Source organism: Trichoplax adhaerens, genomic scaffold, assembly GCF_000150275.1.
Source record: "Trichoplax adhaerens TRIADscaffold_10 genomic scaffold, whole genome shotgun sequence".
Classification (NCBI taxonomy): Eukaryota; Metazoa; Placozoa; class Uniplacotomia; order Trichoplacea; family Trichoplacidae; genus Trichoplax; species Trichoplax adhaerens.
In genome coordinates this window covers 880,590-893,154 of record NW_002060952.1, presented here as the reverse complement: position 1 = coordinate 893,154, position 12,565 = coordinate 880,590, and the positions used below count along the sequence as shown (strand labels likewise).

Genomic DNA, 12,565 nt, shown 5'->3' with positions numbered 1-12,565 from the left:
TTTCCTATGCTGAAATGGCAATTTTTACAATCGAATTCGTTTATACAACTAACTAAATATTTAAATTTGTAGCAGGCCCATCCTGCATTTACCTAGGTGATAAAAATATCAAGGAGAAATTTCAATTGTCTATTTTTTAGGCGAGACAAAACTATTCATATTGACGAAATATTTCATCTTGACTGCATTGTTTTTTATTCCATTTCCGTCTCCACACGTCCACTTTATTCTACAGTATCTCCGTATACAAAATGCCTGGGCAGGTAACGATATTAAACTAAGTGAACTGTCCATTTCCTTTTAACAAACAATCGTTTCGCCTATCCTTGATAATTCCTGTTATTTTTTCGTGATGTTGTTATTGTTATTCTATCCTATTCAAGGTTATTATGGATACTTCTAAAGTTTTTTTCGCGTGGTATCAACCAACTGGTCTATGGAACAATAGTTAAAATATGGCGTAATAGAGTTAGAATTCCAATCCTGATTTCAACTATTGTTATAAATAATATCAACTGGTTACAACATGGAAGAGTAATCGACCTATTTTTCATGGCCAATATCACGAGTAGTCTTTTGTTGTATTTGATTTATGAAAACTATGACGACAGAATAAATCATAAGGAAGTACAAATGAGCCAGTCTATTTAAGCTAACATTGCAGCCGTAAATTTAGTTTTCATCCGATGTCGAGTGGGTTTAAGAAGGAACTAGATCTGCGCTAATGCTAAGAGAAATTCTAGCTGAAAGTAATTTTATTCTGTTTCAAATTCCAAAAGATCAATTCTGGTAGTAATCCCGATATTTCTATTAAAGATCCTTTTCTATCTCACAACTTGTATATCCAACTGCAATCACATCAAATTTAATCAAAAGTGTAACAGATATAATCTGAAAGTTATTCATTCTTGCAGTATCTGAAGCACTGAAAAACTTTGATGTCATCTCCATAATTTATATTTCTGCTTGTCGCCAATATTAAGATTCGACTTTTCGTTAAACTAATTAAAGCTAAATTACCTCCATTGGTGGCGAATATTTGAAATTCATACTATGTCATTTTGCATAAATAAATAAGATCATCGCTTGAAGAAAATTTTTACTGAATGCAATTACGGTACCTTCCGTTCGTTTATGAAAAACAAAAAGGAGGAGAACTTTTGCATTGAGGTCTAAAAAGGTAACTACGTTAATCAACAAAGGTCGTTGCTACAATTAATATTTAGTGAAGCTAACGATTCTCTAAATTAAATCAAGCATACTTTTAATTGTTACATTATGCTGATGTAGTCCTAATTCAGTAGATTCCTATATCATTGCCACAGTTGATAGTATAAAACCGAGAAAATTTCATGGTTGCAAGATTGCTAGGGATATATAGAAAGCTGATTTACATTTATATCTATGAAAAGTAGCGTTAAACATACTCTAATTTCATCCGATATCATGTTGAATTAAAATCGTTGCTTTTCTACTATTAAAATTTTATTCTTTATTTTAGCTATCAGATAAACCGATTTGACCTCGTTTTAATTAATATTTTAAATATAAATCGACTAAAGAAAGAGGCAATTTGCCATTTATATTGTGTCTTAATTTTTAACTTAATTTAATATATTATAAGTTGGGCAAAATAAGATAATAATACAGTTCGTATGTTGTACTATTATTGCTAATGGGTTGTTAATGATAACTTTCTAAACTATTAGGAAGGATTTGGTCTGGTCATTTGCGTGGGGAATAGAGATTAGCATCAACTAGACGATTCAAGTATCGAACAATTTCAATTTTTACCAAACGTAAATTATTCAATCCGTTGCATATTTAAAAGAGGTTAAACTCTACACTCACGTAAGCTGAAAAATTGCAATTTTAACTACGTAAAATCGTTTTGGAAGTACTATTTGCCTTCTTCATTAAACTATCATTCATAGTATTATCAAGCAATCCTTACCGTTGAAGAATTTTTCGTAAATTCAACATTAAATAAGATCTACCTTGGATTTTATATCACCTTATCTATTCCCTTTGCTTCTACCAACCTCATTGGGTATTTTATCATGGTATTAGTCGCAGGCAACATCTCGTTAGCTAGTAAAATTATCCTTATTCCGACGCTATCCATTACTTTCATCTATGGAACCATTGGCAATATTCTAGTCTGCATGGCAATCTTTAAGAACCATAATATGAAAACAGCAACCAATGGTTTTATACTCTCTTTAGCAATTGCCGATCTTGCAGTTTGTACAATCACAGTGCCATTAGCGCTATTTAGCCTATTTCAGGATCCACGTCCATTGGCTGCTCTTGTAGCTGGCGAAGTAGCGTTGTCAGCGGTATCTTGCTCTCTACTGCAGTTAGCCATTATTAGTGTAGATCGCTATCGTGGCATAGTACATCCTGAAAAAGCACGCTTGCAGTGGTCCCAAGTTAAATATATCATACCACCGCTGTGGATATTTGCCATTGCTGAAACATGCATTGTAGTCTTTAATTGGAAGTACAATATCTGGTTTGCATTGATGCATTTTGTCTGGTTTTGGTTTATTGCTATTGTCACCATGTTCTGCTATGGGCTAATATGGCGACGTATTAAAACTCATAATAAAGCCGTTGGCAATTCGTTGGCTAGAAATAGAGAAGAACGCCTTAAAAATGAGCGAAAATCGATCAAAATGATTATATTAGTCTTAGGGTGTTTAGTTCTATGTTGGACACCAGCTACAATCGTTTATGGTTTATTCATAATAAGTTATAGGATTAATAAGGAATTATCCAATTCCATGCGCCAGCCGTTAAATGTTTTAGTTGCTTTTGGCTATTTCAACTCGTGTGTTAATCCTCTCATTTATGCTGTCATGAATACATCATTTAGAAAATCATTTCAGCAAATTTTAACGAGTAATTGCTTATGCCGTGGTGTGGGTAAAATTCTCATCTTTCAAACATCGCCATACACTGGTAACATCGTGAGAACACAAGTTAAGCCCGCAAGCATCGTCAGCAATAAAACAGCAAGCTCATTCATTCGTGAACATTAAATTGAAAGTTGATAATAGCATTTTTTTACTCATTTCCATTGGACTTTATCATTTACGGCGATATCCTGTAGATCAAAATAACCAACTCTATCTATTCAGATAAGCCTTAATTTTATCCTGTACGATGAACTATCCGAAATATCTTACCATCCTCTTATGATTGTAAACTTTTATCACATCAGCTTAAAATTGCCGAAGACATAGATTAGTGTAGTTAAGTTAAATTCCGTAAGCAATTGCTCACTTTTTCCTATAAGACAAAAGATTTAATACGCTATAATTTGTCACAAGTATTTATTATAATCATTTACCTTTCTGTTATCCATTATTGAATTCGTTGTCAATATTAGCTTAAAATTGACTTTCATAAATTTTATACCCTTAAATAATTAAGAATCATGTTTATTGCAATTAATAATTTTCCTATGCTATAGTATGCTACTGATGACGATTAATTTATTAATAGCGAAGAATTATTTCAGTCACCTTATCTAACTGACATAAATTGCTTATTACTAAACTAGAATCACTCATAGTATTGTGCTCAATCAATAGTCGCAACCTAACCTTATGAGAATTTCATTTTGTTGGCACATCATTTCCTCTAGCTTAGGTTGAAATAAAATACAAAATAAAATGCATTAGTGCACATACGAGTATTCACTCTTTAACACTTTAAGATAATAGTATTACTCTCATCCTTTGCATGATAGAATTTAATAATATTTAAATATCAATCTTCACGTATCCATTAGTTTGTGCAATGGCATCTCAGCTAAGGATATTACATACAAATTGCTGATACCTTACCTACCCTTCAACAATTATAATTTATTCCATAAGATTATTAAGATTTTAAATTTTGTAAGAAAGGAATAACTATAGTTTAAATCAGGATAAAACTTTCTCAGTTCTTGATTACATCGGTTTTCTTACATCTGTTTAACCATAAAATTGCCATAAGAATAAAATGGGAATATACACACTAAATCCCGTCATTTTTTTTATCAAGTTATAATTACTAAAGCTTAACTTTATCATGATTTTTTGCTGTTATGCAATATAGAAAATAATTTTAGTACAAAACCTAATGATCAATACTTCATAAATGATTGGTAGAAAATTGCTATTTTTTACCACCCGAGCAAAGTTGCAGTAAATGCAATAAATGCAGTAAATCAATGAGCATTAGCAATTATGAGCATTTATTTTAAAAGACCAAAAAAATTGAGTTCTGTTACCCTACGGCATTGACTAGTTACATCGTCATTTTGCGCCGATACAAAAAAGCTCCAGTTTATAAAATCAGTATCTAGGAAATAAAATCAATAGCAGATACTACTTAGTGTCAGGTGAGTTTTGGAAAGATCATTCTTTACAGATTAATATGCAGAGATAATCATTGAAAGTCGTTTCCGATGTCTTTCGTTCGAGTTTTAAATTATTAGCAGATCTTTCTTAACTAAATCACCATATAATTGAGTGGGTTGTTGATCTTCTAGGATTGATCACGTATTAAAATGAATCTCTCCTTTAATTGATGTAAACTATTCGATTAACTAAAAAATACAGAGCTAGCTCGAATTATATCTCATCCGTGCACAATAAATGACTTTATCCTTTAATGTGGAAGGGTTAAAAGGGTGGTTTACTGTATTCCATATTTATCGTTGGGATCTAGCTCAGAAATGTAACACTGCCATATATGAATACAAATATCTAATTGCTGCATCTTTGGTCTTTTTACTTTACTGTACAGTACTATAATGATCATTTTTCAAATAATGCTCATCTAAAGTCATTTAAATTACTATTGCATTATAGATGATTTTCTAACAAAAAAGAATTGGATATGAAAATTAAATTGATTATTTCAATTCTTCATGCAAACAAACTAGGTGATATAAAATCAAATGATCAAATCTACAATCAATTTCATCATTTTTAATCCATTGGATGAGCAAGCCGCAGTGATTTCAGTCAACTACAAGAGCGATCTGTTTAGAAAGTATGGTTTTCACAAGATATGTGCGTGCTGAAGATTTGACTATTTGCTAAAAATAACATGAATTACTATTATTATCAGAACTGTCATTTGCATGGTATGTTATGCAGGTTCGTTAGTACGTAGTAAATTACTATAGATAAATGCGCAACTCAATTTAATATAGTAATTGTAGATATTGTAGATGATGGCCGGCGTGATAAAATGATGTACTTGTATTATTCAAACTATGTGTTGCTGTTAGCCAATGTAAAGTCTTATAAATGTATAATTCCCTTAATATTAGGACTGAGTTAAATTTCAAGAGCAGTATTTGCCAGCTTTTTAATCGGAAACAGGAATTTACTGAAAGAAATAATCTAATGCCACAATCGATTTCGAAAGATTTCGCATATGAAGCTTTTTGCTTAAAATTTTCACTTAATGTAGGACTTTCAATACCTAATCTAAGGGGAATCCTTAAAAAATATTGAAATTCTATCGATCTCTGATCAATTCTTGCTCAAATTATTGCTGAAGTGGGCCCTAGTAGGGACCGATTTCGACTGTTAAATATTCAGTTAATACTCTTGTTATCTAATCAAAAATGTTGAGATATACTGATGCAAATATGCTTGGTCGTATTATCATAGTACTGTAAAAAATAATGGCACGAGGCTAACAAGTACCATGCTGAAAAAATCAAACTATAAAAGCTTCCAACTCTTTTATTAACTAGAGTTCGTACGTAAAGCATCATTAATTAATTGATTATTCCAAATTACGTTGATAATTATTACTATTTTTTCTTCTTTTTCATAAATGCAAAGAGTTTACGCTCAGATATTTGCAAATAAGACTGCAAAAGGGCTCGGCTTTTATGTGACAATTCTTTTTCGTAGCATTATTCGGATATAGCAATAGATTCATTATACAGATCAATTGCATTTGCGCTATAACAATCCCGTTGATATAAGGTTACCACTGGAGTTAAGTCAGCATCACAAAATCTACCAAATTGACACAGTAAACTAACTTGAAATTGCGTTAGTTACAATTAATTTAATATAAAGTAAAAAATTACCTTTCGGCAATAAATAGGTCAACTTCTCCAGATTCAATATGACCAGCGTGCTCGACAAGTAGAGATCCTGTAATAGTTGGATTTGATATTGGGCAAGTTATTTTACTATTTAACAATTTTTCAATAATAGTAGCAAGTTCTAAAAAATGCAACATAGGTCAATCTTGTACCCATAAAAACTCGCGCTAAACTATATGAAAAGTCACGTGCGGCAACTTCTAGAAATTGTTCATGTTGCTGCTCTACTTGGTAGGCAAACTTTTTGATGGCTTCAGCTGCTGTACCAACACTTTTTGCAACATCTTGCAATTCACTTTTTGCTGCCATCGCTATTGCAAGCCGTTCTTGCACGGACGATAAGAATGCTTGTAGAACCTATAATTTATTTAGGACAAAGTATAGGATCAATACTAACATAACCCTAGAATTCTATAAAAAAAGAAATCTATTAAAAATTCAGTAGACCAAATTCGCTTACACTGCCTTTGGACTTAAACAGAGATCGAAGTACATCCAAAGACAGAATGTTAGTTGTCCCTTCCCAGATGGGTAGCACCTATTCACATTAATATTTAATTAATTTGCTAACATATTAAAAATACACAATTTAAATTTTAATGCAATTATTCCGTACTTGTGCATCACGAAAAATTGTCGGTAAACCAGTATCCTCAATATATCCTTGACCACCAAAGCACTCCAACCCTTCCGATACAATTTGCATAGCCTATCGATCAAAGTAAATACCTTTGAATTGATATCATACGGGATAATTATATGTTGAGAGTTTTTTCACAAGTCCTCACTTGTTTTGCAGTATAAAGCTTTGTAATAGGGACTAAGAGTCTCATAAGATTTAAGTTCTGTTCGTTACTTTTGCCACATTCTTCTAATCCAATTAAGCGACCAAGCTCCATAACAAGTAGCAAAGCACCTCTAGATTCGACCTAGATTGATACGATAGCAGTTATTTAAGCCCAGCTACACATGGTACACATTATTATCCTTATTATTCGAACATCTAAGATTAAAATTGAAAGAAAGGCACTTTAAAGCTAAGCGTCTGCATTTTAGAAATTTGAGATCTATACAAGCTGTAGGAGTTATGGAAATGTTTTGCGACGTGTACCTCCATTTGAGTCAATGTTCGAGCATGTAAAGGATGTTGGCAAAGGTATTTGCGGAAAGCCGTTCTCTGCTTCGCATAGGCTTCAGCTAAGGTAAGTATTCGCCTCATGGATCCGACCGCACTGATAGAGTTGTGAAGACGAGTAATAGTGAGCATTGGAGATATTCCAGATACACCGCGACCATCTTCTGAAACCTATTAAACACCGTAAATGTATAACGAAATGGTGATTTTGCGTTGAAATCAATTTCAATAATAAAGTCAATAGGCTTCTACCATACGTAGCATTTAGCTATTATAGAATAGCAGCCTATTTACTTGTATTGTACCTTTTCTGCTATAGTCCCATCAAGCGTTAGTTCTGCTGTGGGTAGCTGTCTGGTACCTAATTTATTTTTCAATCTCTAGTTCCAGAAGCGGTTGAAATCAAGTAGAAGATAATCAAACGGTAAATAATGGAACTACTAGAAGATATGATTGTCATATTGTATCATCGTAGCTATTATAACTGTCTGTATTATCTTACATAAATATATTCGTAAGTTCACAGACTACCATCATGATTTAGCAAGCGAAGTAAAGCTCTCATCAATATAATCATGTCGATTATCATTGGAGAACACTCTACTCTAATATTTTGTTATCCCTTGCTAGAAAACATAAATGATAGCATCTGCAATACCTTGCAAGGAAAGCATTCCTATTCAGGAATATTTCTTTACAATATTTCAAATTGGTAAAATTTTTGTCACAGTAATAAACTATTCTAGCATGCTATCATTGTCAGTAAGTTCATAGGACAACAATGCCATATAAGAAACCTCTACGAGTCTAAAGCTTAACGTGTTCTATTTCAAATTATGTATACGGTATTTAATAAATTAATTAGGATGAAATTTCTTGTTATGAAATAAAACTCGAATAGAGAACCTACATTGACGTTAATATTATTTAGTTCTCCATCAGGATTTCTGGTTTCAAGATAAAATAAAGATGGATTGTCCCCACCCTAATAACATATAAATAATCTTAGGTATATGTGCGTGTTTGTGTACTTATATCCAATAGTCAAAGAAATATTAGTTCTAAATGATTTATTGCATCTTCATACGATTAATTTTTATACTGCATAATAAGAATAACTTACAGCAGGCGTATTGCTCTTATCATTTGCTATCTTAGCAAGCGTAAAAGCGATATTAGAATCAACTGCGGAGGTAAACCATTTATCTCCATATAACTTGTAACGTCCATTCGAATATTTGATTGCTATCGTTTCAGTATTTCCTTGTAACCATCATCGTAAATGCGCACGTATTTAGTTCAGATTAGGCAAATCATTGTTAGACTACATAGAATAATCGAATTGAAATTACTTACTAGAATACCTATACTTACCAACATCAGATCCACCTCGTTTTTCTGTCATCCACTGTCCTGATGTCCAAAATTGTTCGGGATCTCTTGATGTAAGTCGACTGTAAGCATTCAATAGATAGATAGATTTTTTTTCCTTTCTGATACCCTATAGTAGTTAAAAGCAAGCGTGTCTATTCAGTACAAGTATACGTGTAAAATATAACAAATAGAATAAACGCAGTCTTGGCGAAAATATAAATTGAAATAGCTTAAGGCAAAATAACCAATCCATTTACTTCGATAACTTTTGCTGCTCCATCTGTCATTGCTAATGGACACGTATACAATCCAGATGAGCAATGAAAAAGGCTAAGCTTTGCAACTTGATAGATACGGCTATGGAATAAATTTAAGAACACGGCTCATTATTTTCATATAATTATTTTATCAAGTCAATCCACTGGGTACCGGTATTTATATTTCAATAAATATTATTAATATCCTTTAACACCTTTTATTTTCTTACTGTAGCATGCCGTAATAAAAATGAATAAATATAAAATCATCTGGATTTGTAGTAAATCTTAGGTATACAATGTCTTACCAGACTTAAGGATAGAATGTAAAGACATAAAATACTTAAGTAACACTTATAATATGTACACGAAAGTGGTATAAGTAATTCATCTAAAGTTGAGCACTTACCTCCATTCGGCATATTTTTTTTCGTAAGGAATTGCTACTAATCCTTCTTGAGCTGAGACAGCATGCATCGATTTCCACCCACTGGATGTTTCTAAACGATTAATTCGGCGTCCCCAAGCATCATGTGTAACTAATTGGGGTGGATTTAACTCGGCTTGACGTCCGTTTTCTAATATATCTGTAGCTGTACGATGGCCAAAACGGGTTAAGTCTTTAACAATACCATTATACACCTAATAGAGCACGGAAGATTTTCAGATTATCATTTAGGCACATTTAATTTACCATTTTATTATTTATTAATTTTAGCTGTATACTGTAGTATCTACTAGACTATTTGTAATTCTTCCGAATATGCGATTTTTCAGTCTTGTAATATAGCGTAATATCTAGATATTAATTGCGGATACTTAATTTTAGATTAATATACAGTACAGTGATCGCTGCTTAATGAAACCATCTTCGGAGGGAGAGTTTTTGGCTTTATAGTCCGATAAGTCTTCATTTTTACATGTATATGAACATGTACAGCAAAATATCGCTTTGTAAACTACGTGTCTATGTACTTTATTAACTTTCAATGAATTCGTCCGCTTGGCCAGATTTCAATGAAAGCACAATTAAACTCAATCGTAACGAAAATGCTTGATACTGATGAAGAATGACATCGATCATGAATTAATTATTATTGTATAATCTAATGTAAATAAATATTGTCGATTAAGCGAGAAAAAATGATAGTAAAGTGCAGGGGAAGTTGCAAAAAGCAGTTTAAATCAATGCAATACAACCATGTTCATATATTTTGGGGTATTATATGCCAGATACATAGAAAACAAAACTAGCAATAAAATACTTTACTGATGCTGGTAACTTTGCTTTCAGAACTTGTATCAAAAAGTTGTCACTAAGGAAAAAATTGGCAATTTCAGGACTTGCTTGCGTGAATTTCCTAGCAGCATTCACTGTTGTCGAACAATAAGTAAATGAAAGTGTGAGAAATTAGCAATGAGTGAATGATTGATACAACGTAATATATCGCTTAGCTTCATAAGTGCCTATCATATGGGACATAACAATAGTAGGTAGCAAACGATAGAAAATTATAAACATTTGAACATGTAGACATACGTCATAAATTGCTCATGTTCGTTTGCTTAAAAATAGACATGAGCATCCTTTATCCTTTACATACTTGTATACTATATGCTGTATACTATTATTTATTCTTTCCTTTTATACTATAAAATAGAAGAAAATTTCATATATGACGGCTATAGAATTAAAGGTGAAAGGAATGGCTATCAAAAAATTGCTTTAATGTTCGTAAATTCTCATGTGAAAGGCCGCCATCGATCGATTGCAACGCTATAGAACTAAAATGCTAATGGTCTGTAATTAATTTTTTTATCTGATAATGAAGTAGGGTTTGGAATTTGTTAACGGATAGCAATACCGATATTGACAATTATTGCATGGTGCATAACTAGAATAATAAGTAAATATTGTGTGAAATCTCATTCGCATGCCATGACTTTACTATAGTATCATCGTAAACGAAAATCGCATCATTAATTGAGAATTTATCGTGTATCTATCAAAACTGTACACGAAAGCAATATTGAATTGAATTTATGTACAAGCTATACTGATCAGAATACCTTACAGTAATAAGTGTACATGCTGTACAATAACCAGACTAAATCATATGTGCAATTGCATATACAGTAACACGATACAGTATACTGAACACCAGGACGAAGTGACAATGAGTATTATATTGTCAAGTAAAAAAAAGCAAAATATTACGATCGAGGGTTATACTAGTTCAAAATAGCTATAAATTGCGGCAAGTTATGTATACTAGGGGTAGTAAATAGCTAAAATAAAACCACTTCAAAGTATAGCTAAAGGAAAACAACATCTATCATGAGCGAGATTCCACCCATTTAAAATAAATAAGCAGAAGTCATGGCAAATTTTGCTAATCAACTGTAGTAAATAGTCAAATAAAATCATTCAAAGCATATATAGCACAGCAATCTATCATTTTGGACCAACTTGTAGATAAGACGAGACTGACAAATCGGACAAGAATAATGACTTGACCCGTTATTCATCTATCCCTAATTGCCCTTCTTGTTATGTTTTCAAGATATGGAGCATTGATATATTTATCATTTAGCGACTGCAGTAGAATTCAGAATTAATTATTTGCAGTTGAAATTATCATTCATTTAATAGAATCACGATTAACGCTATTTGATTGATCTACTTATTGAGTTTAACTGACTGCTTTAACCGGGAGACTTTGTTCATCATCGATAATACTGCAAACACAAATTTTTCAAACTCTTCTATTGTAAACAAACTAAGATGGATTCCAGCAAAAATCTAAACTTACCGTACCGATTTGAATGTATTGATACACAAATTCAGGATATTTAAGGACTATTAGATGAATAAATGAGTATATAGATATCTACTGAATACCAACTCAGGGCTAGAGTTTTGACTAATATTGGAACTTACGAAATACTTACAGTTGAAAAATTGACAACGATCAACAAAAGCAATGCAATGACGTAGATTATCTAATCGTGCCGTTAACTGAACTTACAGTATACGTACCGAATATCGACTGTCTTGTTATCCTCGGCGCTCTAGACACCGTATTATTACAGCATATCAATAGTCTTATTGAAAAATTTCATTGACCCTTATTGGAGCTAGAGTTTTGACAAATAGCGAGCGGAACTAATGCGAGATACTTACTGATGAAAACTTTGATGAAGGAATTGATCAATAATTATAACGTAATAATGTGGATTATCTAATCGTGCCGTTAAGTGAACATACGCTGTTTTAGTATCCTTGATACTTAATACACCATATTACTATGTTCGTAGCAATGAAAACTTTCATTGGCCCTTATTGGAGCTAGAGTTTTGACAAATACCAGAACTAATGCGAGATAATTGCTGATGAAAACTTGATAACGGAATTAATCGATAATTATAATGCAGTAATATGGATTATCAAATCGCGTCGTTAACTGAAGATACAGGATACATAGCGTATGTCGACTGTTTCATTATTCTCGATATTCTATATACCATATTATTATATACGTAGTACTATTGAAAACTTTATTTCTCCTAATGAAGCTAGAATTAAGACAAATAATTGGAGCTAATACGAGATACTTACTGATGAAAACTTGATAAGGGATAATCAATAAAGCTAGGATATGGATTATC

General features: G+C 32.2%; 2 protein-coding genes across 2 annotated transcripts; one reads left to right on the top strand and one right to left on the bottom strand.

Moving 5' to 3' along the window:
- Positions 1-2,060: 2,060 nt before the first annotated feature.
- On the top strand, positions 2,061-2,471 carry TRIADDRAFT_29209 (uncharacterized protein; the record flags this gene model as incomplete). Its single annotated transcript, XM_002115350.1, has 1 exon — positions 2,061-2,471. A coding segment is annotated over one exon (411 nt), but the record flags the coding sequence as incomplete, so codon positions are not given.
- A 3,461-nt stretch (positions 2,472-5,932) lies between these two features.
- TRIADDRAFT_59261 (uncharacterized protein) lies at positions 5,933-9,593 on the bottom strand (the record flags this gene model as incomplete). The annotated part of the gene is made up of 14 exons (XM_002115225.1): positions 5,933-6,038; positions 6,113-6,179; positions 6,283-6,487; positions 6,591-6,668; positions 6,747-6,839; positions 6,919-7,059; positions 7,242-7,436; positions 7,571-7,645; positions 8,176-8,250; positions 8,389-8,528; positions 8,640-8,766; positions 8,897-8,996; positions 9,306-9,538; positions 9,591-9,593. The coding sequence occupies 14 exons, from the start codon at positions 9,591-9,593 to the stop codon at positions 5,933-5,935; spliced, it is 1,638 nt and encodes a 545-aa protein (XP_002115261.1).
- Positions 9,594-12,565: the final 2,972 nt, after the last annotated feature.